At 39.8% G+C, this 22,230-nt stretch overlaps 1 protein-coding gene across 4 annotated transcripts in view; it reads right to left on the bottom strand.

The window, feature by feature from the left end:
- Positions 1-1,340: 1,340 nt before the first annotated feature.
- Positions 1,341-22,230, bottom strand: part of HOOK3 (hook microtubule tethering protein 3) — a 129,107-nt gene continuing 108,217 nt past the window's right edge. For 3 of the 4 annotated variants that reach the window (XR_003436296.1, XR_003436295.1, XR_003436297.1), the window contains 2 exons: positions 2,572-2,864; positions 1,341-1,387 (listed from right to left, as the gene is read on the bottom strand). Coding sequence is in view for 1 of the 4 variants with exons in the window: in XM_027122948.1 (XP_026978749.1) it covers positions 2,801-2,864 (64 nt within the window). In the remaining 3 variants the exon portion in view is untranslated. Of the gene's footprint in view, positions 1,388-2,439; positions 2,865-22,230 lie in introns of those variants that run through there. The other variant, XM_027122948.1, reaches the window with a different exon arrangement.

The following is a 22,230-nucleotide window of genomic DNA, read 5'->3' as shown; positions in this document are numbered from 1 at the left end:
TGAAATTAAAGTTCTAATTATGCAAGGAACATGGGTATACATTATAGGAAAGGTAAACGTTTAACACTGACTACCTAGTATATGCCGGGCTTGCTCATGGCACAAAATAAACTCTGCAGTCACGGGCTTTGCATTCTAGGGGAGGATAGCAGAATACGCCCCCAAAAAATGTATGTAGGAGTACAGGACATGCCACTCCACAGATGCTGCTTTGGTGTTTTGGTTATTTTGAGCTGTTGGCACTTGAAAAACAGTAAATGTGGGGGGAAGCTTCTCCGAACTCCCTTACATTTCTAAAGACAGACCCTCCAAAAGGAACTCAATTGCCGTTAAGTCCCCTCCCTGGGAGTTTCAAGAGTGGAAGTGGACGCCACACCCTGACAAGTTTTGTCAAATTGTCACATCTCCAACCTGTTCTTCTAAGGGCCCGTTCATCTTTCCTAAAAACCTTTTACTCTCCCCCAAGAGGCCTTCATCTCCCATCCCCTTTCCTTATTAAGGTGGTATTTAAGCCTGAGTTCTAAGCCATCTCAGGGAGTTGCTAATTTTTCTCTGGGTATCTCTAGGTATTTTTCTATTTTCTCTAGGTATACACAAGGTATACATGTTAATAAACCTCTTTTTGTTTTTCTCTTGTTAATCTGTCTTTTATTACTGGGGTTTCAACCAAGAACTCAGAAGGGTGGAAGGAAAATTATTTTTCACCTTCAGCAGTAGATTTTCAGGAAGGCTTTTCAGGGGCTGTTTGAGCAGAGACCTGTGAGAGGAAAAAGCATACCAGTCAGAGAACAGGAAGTGCGTGCTTGGTGCGATCTTGGTTCGGCAAGGATGCCAGCAGGGCTGAAGGCCTGCGAGTGAAGGGAAGGAACTGGAGGGTGATAAGATTGAAGAAGCAGCCAAGGATCATGGTAAGGATTTGGATTTTTATTATTTTTATTGTGGTAAAAAATAGTCATAACATGAAACTTGTCTTTTTAATCATTTTTAAGTATATAGTTTGGTGATGTTAAGTACATTCACATTGATGTGCAGCCATGGCCACCATCCATCTCCAGAACTTTATCATCTTCCCAACTGAAACTCTGTCCACATAAAACACTCCCCATTCCCCACCCAATCCCGCCCCGGCCCCTTGTAACCACTATTCTACATTCTGTCTCCGTGAGTATGACTATTCTAGGTCCTCATGGAAGTAGAATCATACAGTATTTGTCCTTTGGTGTCTGGCTTATTTCAGTTTGCATAATGTCCTCCAGGTTCATCCACGTTGTAACACGTGTCAGAATTTCCTTTTTAAAGGCTGAATAATATTCCATTGTATGTATAGGCCACATTTTGTTTATCCAATCATTTGATAATGAACATTTGGGTTGCTTTCACCTTTTGGCTGTTGAGAATAATGAAATACCTGTTAGAGACCCCGCTTTCACTTTTGGGTATTTACCCAGTGTGGGATTGCTTGACATACGGTAATTCTATGTTTAGGTTTTTGGGAACTGTTTTCCACAGCATCTGTGCAAGGGTTCCAGTTTCTTCCCATACTCACTGATGCTTGTTTCCTGGTTTTGTTTTGATAACCATCTGAATGAATGTGAACTGGTATCTTCACTTCACATTTCCCTAATGATTAGTGATGTTGAGCATCTTTTAATGTGCTAATTAACATTTGTGGGATTTGATTTTAAGTGGAAATTAGTGGAAGGTTTTGAGTAAAGGAGGGACATGTGATTTACATTTTTAAAGGATTATTTTGGCTACCATGTGTGAAATACACAAAGTAGAAAGGCAAGAATGGAAACAGATGAGTGGAAAGCTATTGTAGCAGTCCGGGCAAAAGGTCAAAGTGTTTAAATTATGCTTCACAATTCACTGATCAATCATAAAGTCATTTTAGTGGGTCCTATGGTGGACAAGGTGACCCACCAGTCCTCCTCCAAGGAGGAACTTGCTGCCCAGCTTTGGGGAGTGCAGTCAGCAGCCAGCCTCCTGCGTGGCCTGAGGACAGCCCACAATGGACTGCTAAGAGACAGAGGGCCTCTTAGGTGTGAGGGCCCAGCCATCGCGGCCTGACGGGGATCACTGACAGGTGCCACACGGCTTCCACCTGGGAGGCTGAGACCTCACAGGCCTTGCAGTTTGACCACACGGGTGTTGGTCCCAAGTTCCATCTTAGTATCTGATTCCATGACCAGCATTTTTTGGAGTGTTTAATGAGTATTTCAAAAACTGAAATACAGTGGAATAGAAAATAGTGCACAGTGCATTTAGAAGAAGAAAGTAATTTTTGGTGAAGTTTTTTTTTTTTTTTTTTGCAGTACGCGGACCTCTCACTGTTGTGGCCTCTCCCGTTGAGGAGCACAGGCTCCGGACATGCAGGCTCAGCGGCCACGGCTCACGGGCCCAGCTGCTCTGCGGCATGTGGGATCTTTCCGGACCGGGGCACGAACCCATGTCCCCTGCATCGGCAGGCAGACTCTCAACCACTGCGCCACCAGGGAAACCCTGGTGAAGTTTTTTTAAACTTATATATGTTCAGGTGTAATGGGTCATGTTGTAAAATGTATTTCTTACCGTGGGTCGTGGTCAACAATTTTAGAAAACAATGGACTGTATCAGTTCAGTTGGAGGTGATGAGCAGTGTATGGATTCTGGATGTTCTTTGAAGGTTAATCTGATAGGATTTGCTGACAGCTTAACTGGATGGAGGATGCAAGACCCAAAAATAGTTAAGAATGACTCCAAGGTGACAGTTCCTTTTGATCAGAGTAGACAAAACTCCCTTTGACCATCCAATCCTGATTTAGTTCAGTTGTTCACTGTGTTCTTTCCCTATGGATTTACATCCATGCATATATTTCTGGTGGCTTTAAAAGAAAAAAAAAAACAGAGTCATATTTATTTGGCAAATTTTAGTATTGAATGGATATAGATCTTTCTGGGCTACAATACAGCTTCTCTGTCCTTCCTGATCCTTTGATATGTATCTCTCCAAACCGCAATAACCTAATAACTCCTCCAAACTCTAATAAATCACAGAACATATTCTTTTTTTAAAAATAAATTTACTTATTTATTATTTATTTCTGGCTGCGTTGGGACTTTGTTGCTGTGCACGGGCTTTCTCTAGCTGCGGTGATTGGGGGCTACTCTTTGTTGCAGTGCGCGGGCTTCTCATTGCGGTGGCTTGTTAGGGAACACAGGCTCTAGGCACACGGGCTTCAGTAGTTATGGCACGTGGGCTCAGTAGTTGTGGCTTGCGGGCTCTAGCGTGCAGGCTCAGAAGTTGTGGCACACAGGCTTGGTTGCTCTGTGGCATGTGGGACCTCCTGGACCAGGGCATGAACCCGTGTCCCCTGCATTGGCAGGCGGATTCTTAACCACTGCACCGCCAGGGAAGTCCCAGAACATATTCTTTAAAGTTGTCAGTTATAGGAAAGGAAAATCAATGACTGCTGCCACTATTTCAAGATAGGTACCCTACACCATTAGCTCTCCCATCAAACCAGTACAAATAAGAATACAATCTGAGTAAAAAAAAGACTGGCTGATCCTCTTTCAAAACAGCTGGATACCTGTCAGCACATGGATGTTCTAAACCTGTCATTGTCTTCTAGATCCTTGCAATGTGCTTTGAATTGTGCACCAACACTCCTGCCTTCTTACCAATCCCTGAGGATATCAGAAGCAGTCTACAGATGCTTGGTGAAAATACGATCAGAAAAATGAAAGCCAGAGAAGGGAAACTGTAAGACAGGGTAGAAGAAAGTCATCACCCCAGACAAGGGACAGATGGGATCTGGACGAATATCCATAAGGACACACAAATGCTGTCTCATTTGAGACCAAAAAAACCCTATGGAGAAGCAGGGCAATTGTTGATTCTCCACTTTACAAGTGAGAACCTGAGCCAGGCCTGACGCACTTGTTACAGAACATGGAGAAGGGTGACAGTTAGGAAATGGACACTCATGAAACCCATGCCTGCCTCCCCAGTTTCAAAGGGTGCCTTCCTCTGTCCAGTATTTCTTAACCCTGGCTGCATCTTAGAATCACGTGGACAGTTTTAACGAAACTCCAGTGACTGAGCCCCAGCCTCAGGGATTCTAATTTCATTGGCTGAGGGTGAGGGCTTGGCATCAGCATACTTTAAAAGCTCCCCCCATAATTCTAAGGTGCAGCCCAGGTTGAAAACGACGGCTCAATGAGTCCACAGTACAGACTGCTGCTATGTCATCAGGGTTTCTGGGGAAAGTTAAGATGCCACAGTGCTAGTGGGAGAGTGTAGGCAGGGTTGATCAGCAATCAGTATGTTGTGCTAAATACAGAAATCAACCAATCAATGAACAATTTTTTAAAAATTACCATTTATTATACAAATAAACTAAATCACAATGTGTGTGTAAATAAAACTACTTAACAAGTGATATAAGTTGTAGTGCAAATTGTTCATCAGTTTTTTATTGAGGTATATTTTACCTATCACAAAATTTATCTCATTCATGTGTACCATTCATCATCTGTTTTTGACTTCTTGGGAATTATTGATATGAGCTTCTCATTGGTAGGGCCGTCACTAGCTACATGATGCTCTCAGTTTGACTGCACTCTTCCAGAGTTTACCCATAAGTTTGATAATGATTAGGTGCCTGGGGATTGTGTTAAATGCTTGAGCTTTCAACTTCCCCCAGTGCTCTTTAAGCTTCAACATTTTCTCTCTTGGCTACAATCAGGGAGGTTGGTACTTTCAGGGCCCTGGTTGCACTCCAGGAGCTAGTACTAGAAACGTGTGAGCTAGACAGAGAGGGAGAAAACAGGAGGGGAGGGCAGGAAGGGTGAAAGCACATGAAGATTGGTTAATCGAGAACCAGAACCAGGAGCCTGCGATTGTCTTTTGGCTCCACCACCACGAAGCACCTGAGGCTATGCCCAGCTGGGTCAGGACAGTCATAACAGACAGTAAAGCAGTGGCTGAGTGGAGCCCAGTCATAAGTAAGACAGAGGCACAAGGCAGTGGAGAGATCGGTTCAAGATGGCGGAGTAGAAAGATGTGCGCTCACTCCCTCCTGCGAGAGCACCAGAATCACAACTAACTGGTGAACAATCATCGACAGGAAGACACTAGAACTCACCAAAAAAGACAAAGGAGAAGCCACAATGAGATGGTAGGAGGGGTGCAATCACAATAAAATCAAATCCCATAACCGCTGGGTGGGTGACTCACAAACTGGAGAACACTTATACCACAGAAATCCACCCACTGGAGTGAAGGTTCTGAGCCCCACGTCAGGCTTCCAAACCTCAGCGTCCAGCAACAGGAGGAGGAATTCCTAGAGAGTCAGAATTTGAAGGCTAGTGGGATTTGACTAGAGGACTTTGACAGGACTGGGAGAAAGAGAGACTCCACTCTTGGAGGGCACACACAAAGTAGTGTGCACATCAAGACCCAGGGGAAGGAGCAGTCACCCTACAGGAGACTGAACCAGCCCTACCTGCTACTGTTGGAGGGTCTCCTGCAGAGGCAGGGGGGTGGCTGTGTCTCACCATGAGGACAAGGACACTGGCAGCAGAAGTTGTGGGAAGTACTCCTTGGCGTGAGCCCTCCCAGAGTCTGACATTAGCCCCACCAAAGAGCTGGGTAGCCTCCAGTACTGGGTCGCCTCAGGCCAAACAACGAACAGGGAGGGAACCCAGCCCCACCCATCACAGTGGATTAAAGTTTTACTGAGCTCTTCCCATCACAGCAACACCCAGCTCTACCACCAGTCCCTCCCATCAGGAAACTTGCACTAGCCTCTTAGATAGCCACATCCACCAGAGGGCAGACAGCAGAAGCAAGAACTACAATCCTACAGCCTGTGGAAAAAACCCCACATTCACAGAAAGATAGACAAGATGAAAAGGCAGAGGGCTATGTACCAGATGAAGGAACAAGATAAAACCCCAGAAAAACAACTAAATGAAGTGGAGATAGGCAGCCTTCCAGAAAACGAATTCAGAATAATGATAGTGAAGATGGTTCAGGACCTCGGAAAAAGCGTGGAGGCAACGATTGAGAAGATGCAAGAAATGTTTAACAAAGACCTAGAAGAATCAAAGAACAAATGAACAGAGATGAACAATACAATAACTGAAATGAAAAATACACTAGAAGGAATCACAAGCAGAATAACTGAGGTAGAAGAACGGATAACTGACCTGGAGGACAGAATGGAGGAATTCACTGCCATGGAACACAATAAAGAAAAAAGAATGAAAAGAAATGAAGACAGCCTAAGAGACAACTGGGACGACATTAAACGCAGCAACATTCACATTATAGGGGTCCCAGAAGGAGAAGAGAGAGAGAAAGGACCCAAGAAAATATTTGAAGAGATTATAGTTGAAAACTTCCCTAACATGGGAAAGGAAATAGCCACCCAAGTCCAGGAATTGCAGAGAGTCCCAGCCAGGATAAACACAAGGAGAGACACACCGAGACACATAGTAATCAAATTGACAAAAATTAAAGACAAAGAAAAATTATTGAAAGCAATAAGGGAAAATGACAAATAACATACAAGGGAACTCCCATAAGGTTAATAGCTGATTTCTCAGAAGAAACTCTAAAAACCAGAAGGGAGTGGCACGATATATTTAAAGTGATGAAAGGAAAGAACCTACAGCCAAGATTACTCTACCCGGCAAGGATCTCATTCAGATTCAATGGAGAAATCTAAAGCTTTACAGACAAGCAAAAGCTAAGGGAATTCAGCACCACCAAACCAGCTCTACAACAAATGCTAAAGGAAATGGTAATAAGAACATACATATAGATAATTACCTTAAACATGAATGGACTAAATGCTCCAACCAAAATACACAGGCTCTCTGAATGGTTAAAAAAACAGGACCCATATATATGCCGTCTACAGGAGACTCACTTCTGACCTAGGAACACATACAGACTGAAAGTGAGGGAATGGAAAAAGCTATTCCATGCAAATGGAAATCAAAAGAAAACTGGAGTAGCAATACTCACATCAGATAAAATAGACTTTAAGGAATGTTACAAGAGACAAGGAAGGACACTACATAATGATCAAGGGATCAATCCAAGAAGAAGATAGAACAATTATAAATATATATGCACCCAACAAAGGAGGACCGCAATACATAAGGCAACTGCTAACAGCTATAAAAGAGGAAATTGACAGTAACTCAATAATAGTGGGGGACTGTAGCACCTCACACCAATGGGCAAATCATCCAGACAGAAAATTAATAAGGAAACACAAGCTTTAAATGACACAATACACCACATAGGTTTAATTGATATTTATAGGGCATTCCATCCAAAAACAGGAGATTACACTTTCTTCTCAAGTGCACACTGAACATTCTCCAGGATAGATCACTTCTTGGGTCACAAACCAAGCTTGGTAAATTTAAGAAAATTAAAATCATATCAAGCATCTTTTCTGACCACAACACTATTGGGAAAAAATGTAAAGAACACAAACACATGGAGGCTAAAGAGTATGTTACAAAATAACCAAGTGATCACTGAAGAAATCAAAGAGGAAATCAAAAAATACCTAGAGACAAATTACAAAGAAAACACGATGATCCAAAACCTATGGGATGCAGCAAAAGCAGTTCTAAGGGGGAAGTTTATAGCTATACAAGCCTACCTCAAGAAACATGAAAAATCTCAAATAAACAATCTCACGTTACACCTAAAGGAACCAGAGAAAGAAGAACAGACAAAACCCAAAGTCAGTAGAAGAAAAGAAATCATAAAGATCAGAGCAGAAATAAATGAAATAGAAACAAAGAAAACAATAGCAAAGATCAATAAAACTAAAAGCTGCTTCTTTGAGAAAATAAATAAAATTGATAAACCTTTAGCCAGACTCATCAAAAAAAGTGGGAGAGGACTCAAATCAATAAAATTAGAAATGAAAAAGGAGAAGTTACAACAGACAATGCAGAAATACAAAGCATCCTAAGAGACTAATACAAGCAGCTCCATGCCAATAAAATGGACAACCTGGAAGAAATGGACAGATTCTTAGAAAGGTATAACCTTCCAAGAGTGAACCAGGAAGAAACAGAAAATATGAACAGACCAATCACAAATAATGAAATTGAAACTGTGATTAAAAATCTTTCAACAAGCAAAAGCCCAGGACCAGACGGCTTCACAGGTGAATTCTATCGAACACTTAGAGAAGAGCTAACACCCATCCTTCTCAAACTCTTCCAAAAAATTGCAGAGGGATGAACACTCCCAAACTCATTCTAGGAGGCCACCATCACCATGATACCAAAACCAGACAAAGATACTACAAAAAAAGAAAATCACAGACCAATATCACTGATGAATATAGATGTAAATATCCTCAACAAAATACTAGCAAACATAATCCAACAACACATTAAAAGGATCATACACCATGATCAAGTGGAATTTATCCCAGGGATGCAAGGATTCTTCAATATATGCAAATCAATCAATGTGATACACCATAAAACAAATTGAAGAAGGAAAACCATATAATCATCTCAATAGATGCAGAAAAAGCTCCTGACAAAATTCAACACCCGTTTATGATAAAAACTCTCCAGAAAGTGGGCATAGGGGGAACCTACCTTAACATAATAAAGATTATATACGACAAACCCACAGCAAAAATCATTCTCAATGGTGAAAAACTGAAAGCATTTCCTGTAAGATCTGGAACAAGACAAGGATGTCCGCTGTCGCCACTATTATTCAACATAGTTTTGGAAGTCCTAGCCATGTCAATCAGAGAAGAAAAAGAAATAAAAGGAATCCAAATTGGAAAAGAAGTAGTAAAACTCACACTGTTTGCAGATGACATGATACTATACATAGAGAATCCTAAAGATGCTACCAGAAAACTGCTAGAACTAATAAATGAATTTGGTAAAGCCGCAGGATACAAAATTAATGCACAGAAATCTCCTGTATTCCTATACACTAACATCGAAAGATCAGAAATAGAAATTAAGGAAACAATTCCATTCATCATTGCAACAAAAAGAATAAAATACCTAGGAAAACCTACGTTAGGAGGTAAAAGACCTGTACTCAGAAAACTATAAGATACTGATTAAAGATATCAAAGATGACACAAGAGTTGGATAGATATACCATGTTCTTGGATTGGAAGAATCAATATTGTGAAAATGACTATACTACCCAAAGCAATCACAGATTCAATGCAATCCCCATCAAATTACCAGTAGTATCTTTTACAGAACTAGAACAAAAAAATCTTAAAATTTGTATGGAGACACAAAAGACCCCAAATAGCCAAAGCAGTCTTGAGGGAAAAAAACGGAGCTGGAGGAAACAGACCCCTGACTGCAGACTGTACTACAAAGCTACAGTAATCAAGACACTATGGTACTAGCACAAAAACAGAAATATAGATCAATGGAGGAGCAACAGGGGTGCAGAGGGCAAAGCGGCGAGATTCCCACACAGAGGATCTGTGCCGACCGGCACTCACCAGCCCGAGAGGCTTCTCTGCTCACCCACTGGGGCGGGCGGGGCTGGGAGTTGAGGCTCGGGCTTTGGTCGGAGCACAGGGAGAGGACTGGGGTTGGCGGCGTGAACACAGCCTGCAGCGGGTTAGTGCGCCACGGCTGGCCGGGAGGGCGTCTAGGGAAAAGTCTGGACCTGCCGAAGAGGCAAGAGACTTTTTCTTCCCTCTTTGTTTCCTGGTACGCGAGGAGAGGGTATTAAGACCGCTGCTTAAAGGAGCTCCAGAGACGGCAGGAGCCGCGGCTAAAAGCGCGGACCCCAGAGACAGACATGAGATGCTAAGGCTGCTGCTGCCGCCACCAAGAAGCCTGTGTGCTAGCACAGGTCACTCTCCACACTTCCCTTCCGGGGAGCCTGTGCAGTCCGCCACTGCCAGGGTCCCGGGATCCAGGGACAACTTCCCCGGGAGAACGCACGGCGCGCCTCAGGCTGGTGCAACGTCACACTGGCCTCTGCCGCCGCAGGCTCGACCCGCACTCCGTGCCCCTCCCTCCCCCCGGCCTGAGTGAGCCAGAGCCCCCAAATCAGCGGCTCCTTTAACTCTGTCCTGTCTGAGCGAAGAAGAGACGCCCTCCAGCGACCTACACGCAGAGGCGGGGCCAAATCCAAAGCTGAGCCCCTGGGAGCTGTGAGAGCAAAAAAGAGAAAGGGAAATCTCTCCCAGCAGCCTCAGAAGCAGCGGATTAAAGCTCCACAATCAACTTGATGTACCCTGCTTCTGTGGAATACCTGAATAGACAACGAATCATCCCAAATTAAGGAGGTGGACTTTGAGAGCAAGATTTATGATTTTTTCCCCTTTTCCTCTTTTTGTGAGTGTGTATGTGTATGCTTCTGTGTGAGATTTTGTCTGTATAGTTTTGCTTCCACCATTTGTCCCAGGGTTCTATCCGTCCGTTTTTTTGTTTTTCTCTTAATTACTTTTTTATTTTAATAACTTTATTATATTTTATCTTACTTTATTTTACTTTATCTTCTTGCTTTCTTTTTCTCCTTCCTTCCCTCCTTCCTTCCTCCCTCCCTCCCTCCTTTTTCCTTTCTTTCTTTCTTTCTTTTTTTCTTTCTTTATTCCTACTTCTACTAATTCTTTCTCTCTACTTTTTCTCCCTTTTATTCTGAGCCGTGTGGATGAAAGGCTCTTGGTGCTGCAGCCAGGAGTTAGAGCTGTGCCTCTGAGGTGGGAGAGCCAACTTCAGGACACTGGTCCACAAGAGACCTCCCAGCTCCACATAATATCAAATGGCGAAAATCTCCCAGATATCTCCATCTCAACACCAGCACCGAGCTTCACTCAACGACCAGCAAGCTACAGTGCTGGACACCCTATGCCAAACAACTAGTAATACAGGAACACAACCCCACCCATTAGCAGAGAGGCTGCCTAAAATCATAATAAGGTCACAGACACCCCAAAAAACACCACCAGACGTGGACCTGCCCACCAGAAAGACAAGATCCAGCCTCATCCACCAGAACAGAGGCACTAGTCCCCTCCACCAGGAAGTCTACAAAACCCACTGAACCAACCTTAGCCACTGGAGACAGACACCATAAACAACGGGAACTATGAACCTGCAGCCTGCAAAAATGAGACCCCAAACAAAGTAAGATAAGCAAAATGAGAAGACAGAAAAACACACAGCAGATGAAGGAGCAAGATAAAAACCCACCAGACCTAACAAATGAAGAGGAAATAGGCAGTCTACCTGAAAAAGAATTCAGAATAATGATAGTAAAGATGATCCAAAATCTTGGAAATAGAATAGACAAAATGCAAGAAACATTTAACAAGGACCTAGAAGAACTAAAGATGAAATAAGCAACGATGAACAGCACAATAAATGAAATTAAAAATACTCTAGATGGGATCAATAGCAGAATAACTGAGGCAGAAGAACGGATAAGTGACCTGGAAGATAAAATAGTGGAAATAACTACTGCAGAGCAGAATAAAGAAAAAAGAATGAAAAGAACTGAGGACAGTCTCAGAGACCTCTGGGACAACATTAAACGCACCAACATTCGAATTATAGGGGTTCCAGAAGAAGAAGAGAAAAAGAAAGGGACTGAGAAAATATTTGAAGAGATTATAGTTGAAAACTTCCCTAATATGGGAAAGGAAATAGTAAATCAAGTCCAGGAAGTACAGAGAGTCCCATACAGGATAAATCCAAGGAGAAATACGCCAAGACACATACTAATCAAACTGTCAAAAATTAAATACAACGAAAACATATTAAAAGCAGCAAGGGAAAAACAACAAATAACACACAAGGGAATCCCCATAAGGTTAACAGCTGACCTTTCAGCAGAAAATCTGCAAGCCAGAAGGGACTGGCAGGACATATTTAAAGTGATGAAGGAGAAAAACCTGCAACCAAGATTACTCTACCCAGCAAGGATCTCATTCAGATTTGATGGAGAAATTACAACCTTTACAGACAAGCAAAAGCTGAGAGAGTTCAGCACCACCAAACCAGCTTTACAACAAATGCTAAAGGAACTTCTCTAGGCAAGAAACAAAAGAGGAGTGTGTTTCCTACAATAAGGAAAAGACCTACAATAACGAACCCAAAACAATTAAGAAAATGGGAATAGGAACATACATATCAATAATTACCTTAAATGTAAATGGACTAAATGCTCCCACCAAAAGACACAGATTGGCTGAATGGATACAAAAACAAGACTCATATATATGCTGTCTACAAGAGACCCATTTCAGACCTAGAGACACATACAGACTGAAAGTGAGGGGATGGAAAAAGATATTCCACGCAAATGGAAACCAAAAGAAAGCTGGAGTAGCAATTCTCATATCAGACAAAATAGACTTTAAAATAAAGACTAGTACAAGAGACAAAGAAGGACACTACATAATGATCAAGGGATCAATCCAAGAAGAATATATAACAATTGTAAATATTTATGCACCCAACATAGGAGCACCTCAATACATAAGGCAAATACTAACAGCCATAAAAGGGGAAATCGATAGTAACACATTCATAGTAGGGGACTTTAACACCCCACTTTCACCAATGGACAGATTATCCAAAATGAAAATAAATAAGGAAACACAAGCTTTAAATGATACATTAAACAAGATGAACTTAATTGATATTTATAGGACATTCCATCCAAAAACAACACAATACACATTTTTCTCTAGTGCTCATGGAACATTCTCCAGGATAGATCATATCTTGGGTCACAAATCAAGGCTTGGTAAATTTAAGAAAATTGAAATTGTATCAAGTATCTTTTCCGACCACAACGCTATGAGACTAGATATCAATTACAGGAAAAGATCTGTAAAAAATACAAACACATGGAGGCTAAACAATACACTACTTCATAACGAAGTGATCACTGAAGAAATCAAAGAGGAAATCAAAAAATACCTAGAAACAAATGACAATGGAGACACGATGACCCAAAACCTATGGGATGCAGCAAAAGCAGTTCTAAGAGGGAAGTTTATAGCAATACAATCCTACCTTAAGAAACAGGAAACATCTCGAATAAACAACCTAACCTTGCACCTAAAGCAATTAGAGAAAGAAGAACCAAAAAACCCCAAAGTTAGCAGAAGGAAAGAAATCATAAAAATCAGATCAGAAATAAATGAAAAAGAAATGAAGGAAATGATAGCAAAGATCAATAAAACTAAAAGCTGGTTCTTTGAGAAGATAAACAAAATTGATAAACCATTAGCCAGACTCATCAAGAAAAAAAGGGAGAAGACTCAAATCAATAGAATTAGAAATGAAAAACGAGAAGTAACAACTGACACTGCAGAAATACAAAAGATCATGAGAGATTACTACAAGCAACTGTATGCCAATAAAATGGACAACCTGGAAGAAATGGACAAATTCTTAGAAATGCACAACCTGCCAAGACTGAATCAGGAAGAAATAGAAACTATGAACAGACCAATCACATGCACTGAAATTGAAACTGTGATTAAAAATCTTCCAACAAACAAAAGCCCAGGACCAGATGGCTTCACAGGCGAATTCTATCAAACATTTAGAGGAGAGCTAACACCTATCCTTCTCATACTCTTCCAAAATATAGCAGAAGGAGGAACACTCCCAAACTGATTCTACAAGGCCACCATCACCCTGATACCAAAACCAGACAAGGATGTCAAAAAGAAAGAAAACTACAGGCCAATATCATATCACTGATGAACATAGATGCAAAAATCCTCAACAAAATACTAGCAAACAGAATCCAACAGCACATTAAATGGATCATACACCATGACCAAGTGGGGTTTATTCCAGGATGCAAGGAATCTTCAATATACGCAAATCAGTCAATGTGATACACCATATTAACAAATTGAAGGAGAAAAACCATATGATCATCTCAATAGATGCAGAGAAAGCTTTTGACAAAATTCAACACCCATTTATGATAAATACCCTGCAGAAAGTAGGCATAGAGGGAAACTTTCCTCAACATAATAAAGGCCATATATGACAAACCCACAGCCAACATCGTCCCCAATGGTGAAAAACTGAAAGTATTTCCACTAAGATCAGGAACAAGACAAGGTTCCCACTCTCACCACTCTTATTCAACATAGTTTTGGAAGTTTTTGCCACAGCAATCAGAGAAGAAAAGGAAATAAAAGGAATCCAAATTGGAAAAGAAGAAGTAAAGCTGTCACTATTTGCAGATGACATGATACTATACGTAGAGAATCCTAAAGATGCTACCAGAAAACTACTAGAGCTAATCAATGAATTTGGTAAAGTAGCAGGATACAAAATTAATGCACAGAAATCTCTGGCATTCCTATACACTAATGATGAAAAATATGAAAGGGAAATCAAGAAAACACTCCCATTTACCATTGCAACCAAAAGAATAAAGTATCTAGGAATAAACCTACCTAAGGAGACAAAAGACCTCTATGCAGAAAATTATAAGACACTGATGAAAGAAATTAAAGATGATACAAATAGATGGAGAGATATACCATGTTCTTGGATTGGAAGAATCAACATTGTGAAAATGACTCTACTATCCAAAGCAATCTACAGATTCAATGCAATCCCTATCAAACTACCACTGGCATTTTTCACAGAACTAGAGCAAAAAATCTCACAATTTGTATGGAAACACAAAAGACCCCGAATAGCCAAAGCAATCTTGAGAACGATAAATGGAGATGGAGGAATCAGGCTCCCTGACTTCAGACTATACTACAAAGCTACAGTAATCAAGACAGTATGTTACTGACATAAAAACAGAAAGATAGATCAATGGAACAGGATAGAAAGCCCAGAGATAAACCCACGCACATATGGTCACCTTATCTTTGATAAAGGAGGCAGGAATGTATAGTGGAGAAAGGACAGCCTCTTCAATAAGTGGTGCTGGGAAAACTGGACAGGTACGTGTAAAAGTATGAGATTAGATCACTCCCTAACATGATACACAAAAATAAACTCAAAATGGATTAAAGACCTAAATGTAAGGCCAGAAACTATCAAACTCTTAGAGGAAAACATAGGCAGAACACTCTACGACATAAATCATAGCAACATCCTGTTTGACCCACCTCCTAGAGAAAGGGAAATAAAAACAAAAATAAACAAATGGGACCTAATGAAACTTCAAAGCTTTTGCCCAGCAAAGGAAACCATAAACAAGACCAAAAGAAACCCCCAGAATGGGAGAAAATATTTGCAAATGAAGCAACCGACAAAGGAATAATCTCCAAAATTTATAAGCAGCTCAATAACAAAAAAACAAACAACCCAATCCAAAACTGGGCAGAAGACCTAAATAGACATTTCTCCAAAGAAGATATAGAGACTGCCAACAAACACATGAAAGAATGCTCAACATCACTAATCATTAGAGAAATGCAAATCAGAACTACAATGAGATATCATCTCACACCAGTCAGAATGGCCATCATCAAAAAATCTAGAAACAATAAATGCTGGAGAGGGTGTGGAGAAAAGGGAACCCTCTTGCACTGTTGGTAGGAATGTAAATTGATACAGCCACTGTGGAGAAGAGTATGGAGGTTCCTTAAAAAACTACAAATAGAACTACCATATGACCCAGTAATCCCACTACTGGGCATATACCCTGAGAAAACCATAATTCAAAAAGAGTCTTGTACCAAAATGTTCATTGCAGCTCTATTTATAATAGCCCAGAGATGGAAACAACCTAAGTGTCCATCATCAGATGCATGGATAAAGAAGATGTGGCACATATATACAATGGAATATTACTCAGCCATAAAAAGAAACAAAATTGAGCTATTTGTAATGAGGTGGATAGATCTAGAGTCTGTCATACAGAGTGAAGTAAGTCAGAAAGAGAGAGACAAATACCATATGCGAACACATATATATGGAATTTAAGAAAAAAATGTCATGAAGAACCTAGGGGTAAAACAGGAATAAAGACACAGACCTACTAGAGAATGGACTTGAGGATATGGGAAGGGGGAAGGGTAAGCTGTGACAAAGTGAGAGGTATGGACGTATATACACTACCAAACCTAAGGTACATAGCTAGTGGGAAGCAGCTGCATAGCACAGGGAGATTAGCTCGGTGCTTTGTGACTGCCTGGAGGGGTGGGATAGGGAGGGTGGGAGGGAGGGAGATGCAAGAGGAAAGAGATATGGGAACATATGTCTATATATAACTGATTCATTTTGTTGTAAAGCAGAAACTAACACACCATTGTAAAGCAATTATACTCCAATAAAGATGTTAAAACAAAACAAAACAAAACAAAACACTACAATGTGGTATCACCTCACATCAGTTAGAATGGGCATCATCAGAAAATCTACAAACAACAAATGCTAGAGAGGGTGTGGAGAAAAGGGAACCCTCTTGCACTGGTGGTGGCAATGCAAATTGATACAGCCACTATGGAGAACAGTATGGAGGTTCCTTAAAAAACTAAAAATAGAATTACCATATGACCCAGCAATCCCACTACTGGGCATATACCTAAAGAAAACCATTATTCAAAAAGACACATGCACCTCAGTGTTTATTGCAGCACTATTTACAATAGCCAGGTCATGGAAGCAACCTAAAATGCCCATTGACAGATGAATGGATAAAGAAGTTGTGGTACATATATACAATGGAATATTACTCAGCCATAAAAAGGAATGAAATTGGGTCATTTGTAGAGATGTGGATGGATCTAGAGCCTGTCATACAGAGTGAAGTAAGTCAGAAAGAGAAAAACAAATACCGTGCATTAACGCATATATGTGGAACCTAGAAAAATGGTACAGATGAACTGGCTTGCAAGGCAGAAATAGAGACACAGATGTAGAGAACAAACGTATGGACACCAAGGGGGGAAAGCAGCGGGGGGTGGGGGGTGGGGGTGGGATGAATTGGGAGATTGGGATTGACATGTATACACTAATATGTATAAAATGGATAACTAATAAGAACCTGCTGTTTTAAAAATAAGTAAAATAAAATTCAAAACAACAAACCAACAAACCACCATCTCATTGAGATTGACTGGGATTGTAATAAAGCTGCAGATCAATGTTGGGGTAACTGACAACTCTACTATATTAAATCTTCCAATCCATGAACGTGGCATATCTCTGTTTATTTAGCTTTTTATTGTCTCTTATGAGGTTTTATATCTTCTAGGTATGCTGTTAAAATTGATTTTTATATCTAGCCGCTTTCCTAATTTCTATTAATTTTTCTTGGCTGTGTTGGGTCTTCGTTGCTGTGTGCGGGCTTTCTCTAGTTGCAGCAAGCACAGGCTACTCTTCATTGCGGTGTGTGGGCTTCTCATTGCGGCGGCTTCTCTTGTTGCAGAGCACAGGCTCTAGGTGCGTGGGCTTCAGTAGTTGCAGCACGTGGGCTCAGTAGTTGCGGTGAGTGGGCTCTAGAGTACACAGGCTTCAGCAGCTGTGGTGCACGGGCTTAGGTGCTCCTCAGCGTGTGGGATCTTCCTGGATGAGGGATCGATCCCGTGTCCCCTGCACTGGCAGGTGGATCCTTAACCACTGCGCCACCTGGGAAGTCCTAACTTCTATTAATTCTAATACTTTAGCTGTAATGATTTAAGAGAGTGTGATATTGGCACAGAAATAGACAAAGCAAGTAACAGAACACAGTGGAGAACTCACAAACATATCTAGGAATATATATGGATGCTTGAGACTTGAGAAAACCTTCACTGCAGAGAAGTGAGAAAAATCTAGTGTTCTGAATAATGGTGCTGGGACAATTAGGCATCAATACCGGCAAAAAATTTTAAAAAAAGAACAAAATTGCATCCTTACCTCACACTATGTACTGAAATATGCGATAAATATCTTAGATGATAATATAGGAGGAAATCTCCAGCCTTTAGAGTTAGAAAAAATTTCTTAAACAAGACAGAAAATAAGTAATACAAGAAAAAATGATAAATCTGATTATGTTAAAATTAAGAACTTTCTATTCGTCAGAATACACCAAGAGTTGAAGGCAAACCACAGAGGGCTTAAATCCAAAATATGTACTAGATTCCTAGAAATAAAAATACAGATAACCTAAAATAGAAGATTGGTTGGAACATATTCTTCACAAAGGAAGAAACCCAAATGGCAAATAAATGCATGACAAAGTGACCAATCTCAGTAATCAGGAAAATGCAAATTAAAGACATTTTTATATACCACTACCCACCCATTACATTGGCAAAAATGAAAAAGCTTGACAGTTCGAAATGACTACTCTGCTTTGGGAAGAGTTTGGCATTACGTAGGAAAGTTGAAGATACCTATCCTAATGACGCAGTAATTCTATTCTTAGGTACGTCCCCAAAGAAACGCATAATCTGATGCATCAGAATATATGAACAATGTTGGCAACATTGTCTGGAATAGCCACAAACTGGAAACAACCAAAATACTCATCAAGGGTACAATGTATATTGTCATATAATGGAATTCTATGCAAAAATGAAATAAATTAACTGGAGCTCACATGATAATAAGGATGACTGTATAAACAAAATGCTGCGCAAAGGAAGCCAGACTATATAATTCTATTTACACAAAGTTTAGGAACAGGCAACGTCATACCATGTTGTTTTTACTTAATGGTGAAACCCTAAACAAAAAATGGAATCATTACCGTAGCAGTCAGTCTAGTGGTTACCTCTGGGGAAGGAGGAGCTTGAGAAGGGAAATGTGTGGAGATTCTCAGGCACTTGCAATGTTTAATCCTGCCAGGATGTGATTACGTTGTTGTTCACTATATGACAACTTGTAAGACTACATGTTCATACTATGTACTTTCCTGTTTTTGTATTATATTTTACAATAAAAAATACTTTAAGGTGGAACACAGAATTGGAGTAAAATGGTGAAAAACACAAGACTAAAACCAAAAGCCCAAAGGAAAAAATAATTACATTTGACCCTTGAACAACCCAAGGGTTGGGATGCCGACTCCCGTGCAGTAGAAAACCCGCATATAATCTTAGAGTCAACTCTCGGCATCCCCGGTTCTGCATCTGTGGGTTCAGCCAACCACAGATCCTGGTTTCCTGAGATGGAATCTACTCCTGGTGAAGATGCTGTGATGACTGGTGAAATGACAACAAAGAATTCAGAATATGACATCAACTGAGTTGATAAAGCAGCAGCAGGGTTTGAGAGGAATGACTCCAATTTTGACAGACTTTCTACTGTGGGTAAAAATCCTATCAAGCAGCAATGCATGCTACAGAGAAATTGTTCACGAAAGGAGGAGTCAAGGGATGTGGCAAACTTCACTGTTGTTTTATTTTAAGAAATTGCCACTGACACCCCAACTTCAGTAACCACCACCCAGATCAGTCAGCAGCCATCAACATCCAGGCAAGACCCTCTACCAGCAAAAAGGTTATGACTCGCTGAAGGCTCAGATAATGGTTAGTCCTAAAACTGAGTATCCTAGTTCCACTTATAGAAATCTGTTCTGCAAAAAAATAGCATTGACATGAAAATTATGCCAAGCGCACTGTATGGAAAAGTGAAACAAGAATGACAGAGATGTGTATACACAGGCATGGAAGGACATGTATATAGGGCTATGTAATTTGACAGGGTTATAAATAAATTTGGGATTATATAAATAGAATTTTATATTCATTAGATTTTTTTGATATTAAAAGTCTATTAATTAAAAATTACAAATTTAATATACTGTCACACTCAAAGTGTCTAAAACTTATGTGCCTTTTTTTCACTCAACAATTATTTCTGTGATCTGTTTCTATTATAACAGATCTAGATCCTCTTATTGGTTATATAGCATACAATTGTATGACAATGACACATTTATCTATCCTCCAAAACATGAATATATAGCTGGTTTCCAATAGTTTGTTCTTCCAAAAAATGCTGTGAATTGTGATAGCTATCACACACAGTGCTTACTATGAGTCAGCCACTATTCTCTTATTTCACGTGTATACCTCACTCACTCTATAAAGTAGTTACTACTATCATCCTCATTTTACACAGAAGAAGACAGAGATAATGAGAGGTTAAATAACTTGTCCAAGGTTACAGAGTCAGTAAAGTGGTGCAGTTAGAATCTGAACCAGGTGGTCTGGCTCTGAAGTGTGTGCTCTCAGCCTTCTAGTACATGTCTTCTGATGCCATAAGCCAGAGTGAACCCAGAATGTATCATGAGAAGCAGCAAAAGGATGGGATGTCATGTCAGATTACAAGGCTGTGACTTCCAACATGTTTCCTCCTCCCCCCACCTTTATGTCTCTCAGAGTCCCCACTCTGAGGGAAGCAAACTGCCATGTTGTGAGCTGTGCTATAGAGAGGTCCACATGGCAAGGGACTGATGTCTCTGGCCACCAGTAAGGACCTGAAGCCTTCTAACAGCTATGTGAGTAAACTTGGAAGTATATCCTCCCCCAGTGCAGCTTCAAGATAACTACAGCCCTGGCAGGCACCTGGACTGCAGCCTTGTGAGAGACCTTAGCCAGAAGCACCAGCTAGGCTGCACCTGCATTCTTAAAAGAAACTGTTTTTCTATGCAGCCAACTTTGGGTTAATTGTTATGTAGCTATAGACAACTAATATAGAAAAAATATAAGGTAAAGGAAAGTGGAACAACCGTTTAAACAACTGAAAGAAAACACCCAGTGAAAATTTCTTTCAAAAATGGTGGCAAAGTGGACATTTTCAGATATATAAAATTTGAAAGAATTCATCATCAGTAGATTTTCAGTACAAGAAATATTGAAGGGCATCCAGAAGGAAATTATAAAAATAGAATTCTGGATCTACACAAAAGAAAAAAGGCACCATAAATGATAACTGTAATGGAAAATACAAAAGGCCATTTTTTTCTTATTATACAATTCTCTTTAAAAGATAATTCACTGCTTAAAGTAAAAACAAGAATGTATTGTGGGCTTATAGCAAATGTAGAATTAAAGTGTACTAGCATAAAGTCTAGAAGGATGAAATGGAAGTACACTACTGAAGGTTCTTATGCTATTATACTTGAAGGAGTATAATATCACTTGAAATTAAAGTGTGATAAATTAAAGAAGTATACTATAAACCCTACAGCAACAACTAACATAACACAAATGAGTTATAACAAATAAGTCAACAAAGGAGATAAAATGGAATCATAAAAAATACCCAATTGTTCCAAAAGAAGGCAGAAAAAAAAAAGGAATGAAGAATAGAGAGGACAAATAGAAAATAAATAGCAAGAAGGTAAATTTTAAACCTAATCAGATCAATAATTATACTAAATGTAAATGACTTGAAGACAGAATTAAAAGGCAGAGATTGTCAGGCTGGATAAAAAAGAAGACCAAATATGTGCTCCCTACAAGAAATCCACTTTAAAGACACAAGTAAGTTAAAAATAAGATGAAAGAAAAAGTACAAAGATGTAAGAAGACATATTAACATTAATTAAGAGAAAGGTGAAGTGTCCATAACAATAACAAAGTATATTTTAGATTAGAGAAAATTAGCAGAGATAAAGAGGATCATTTCATGACAAAGGGTGAATCAATTCATCAAAAAGACATATTGAGTATAAAAATTTATGCACCTAATAATAGTTTCAAAATGGACAAAGCAAAAACTACAAGCAGAAATAGACAAGTCCATAATTGTAGTCAGATTTCAACATCTCTCTCTCAATAACTGATAGGAAAAGTAGATAGAAAAATCAGTAATGCTCTAGAAGACTTAAAGCGCACTCTCAACTAACTTCATCTAATCAACATTTATAGAACACTCCAGCTAACATTGGCGGAATTCTTGAAAGTTCTTTTCAAGTGCACACAAAATATTTACCAAGATAGACATTATCCTAGGCCATAAAACAAATCTCAATAAATTCAAAAGGATTCCTGCCATACAAAACATGTTCTCTAACTATGACGGAATTAAATTAGAAATCACTAACAGAAAAATTCTTGGAAAATCCTCAAATCTTAAAAAGTAAATAACACACTTTTAAATAACCCATGAGTCAAAGATGAAGTGAAAATGAAAATCAGAAAGTATTCTGAACTGGATGAGAAGAGAAACATAGCATATAAAAATCTGTACAATGCAGCTAAGGTAGTAATGAGAAGGAAATTTTTAGCACTAAAGGCCTATAGTAGAAAATAAGAAAGG

This window comes from Aethalodelphis obliquidens, unplaced genomic scaffold, assembly GCF_003676395.1.
Source record: "Aethalodelphis obliquidens isolate GAN/ISIS:26980383/991018 unplaced genomic scaffold, ASM367639v1 scaffold25, whole genome shotgun sequence".
Lineage (NCBI taxonomy): Eukaryota > Metazoa > Chordata > Mammalia > Artiodactyla > Delphinidae > Aethalodelphis > Aethalodelphis obliquidens.
This window is presented reverse-complemented; position numbering and strand designations above follow the sequence as displayed.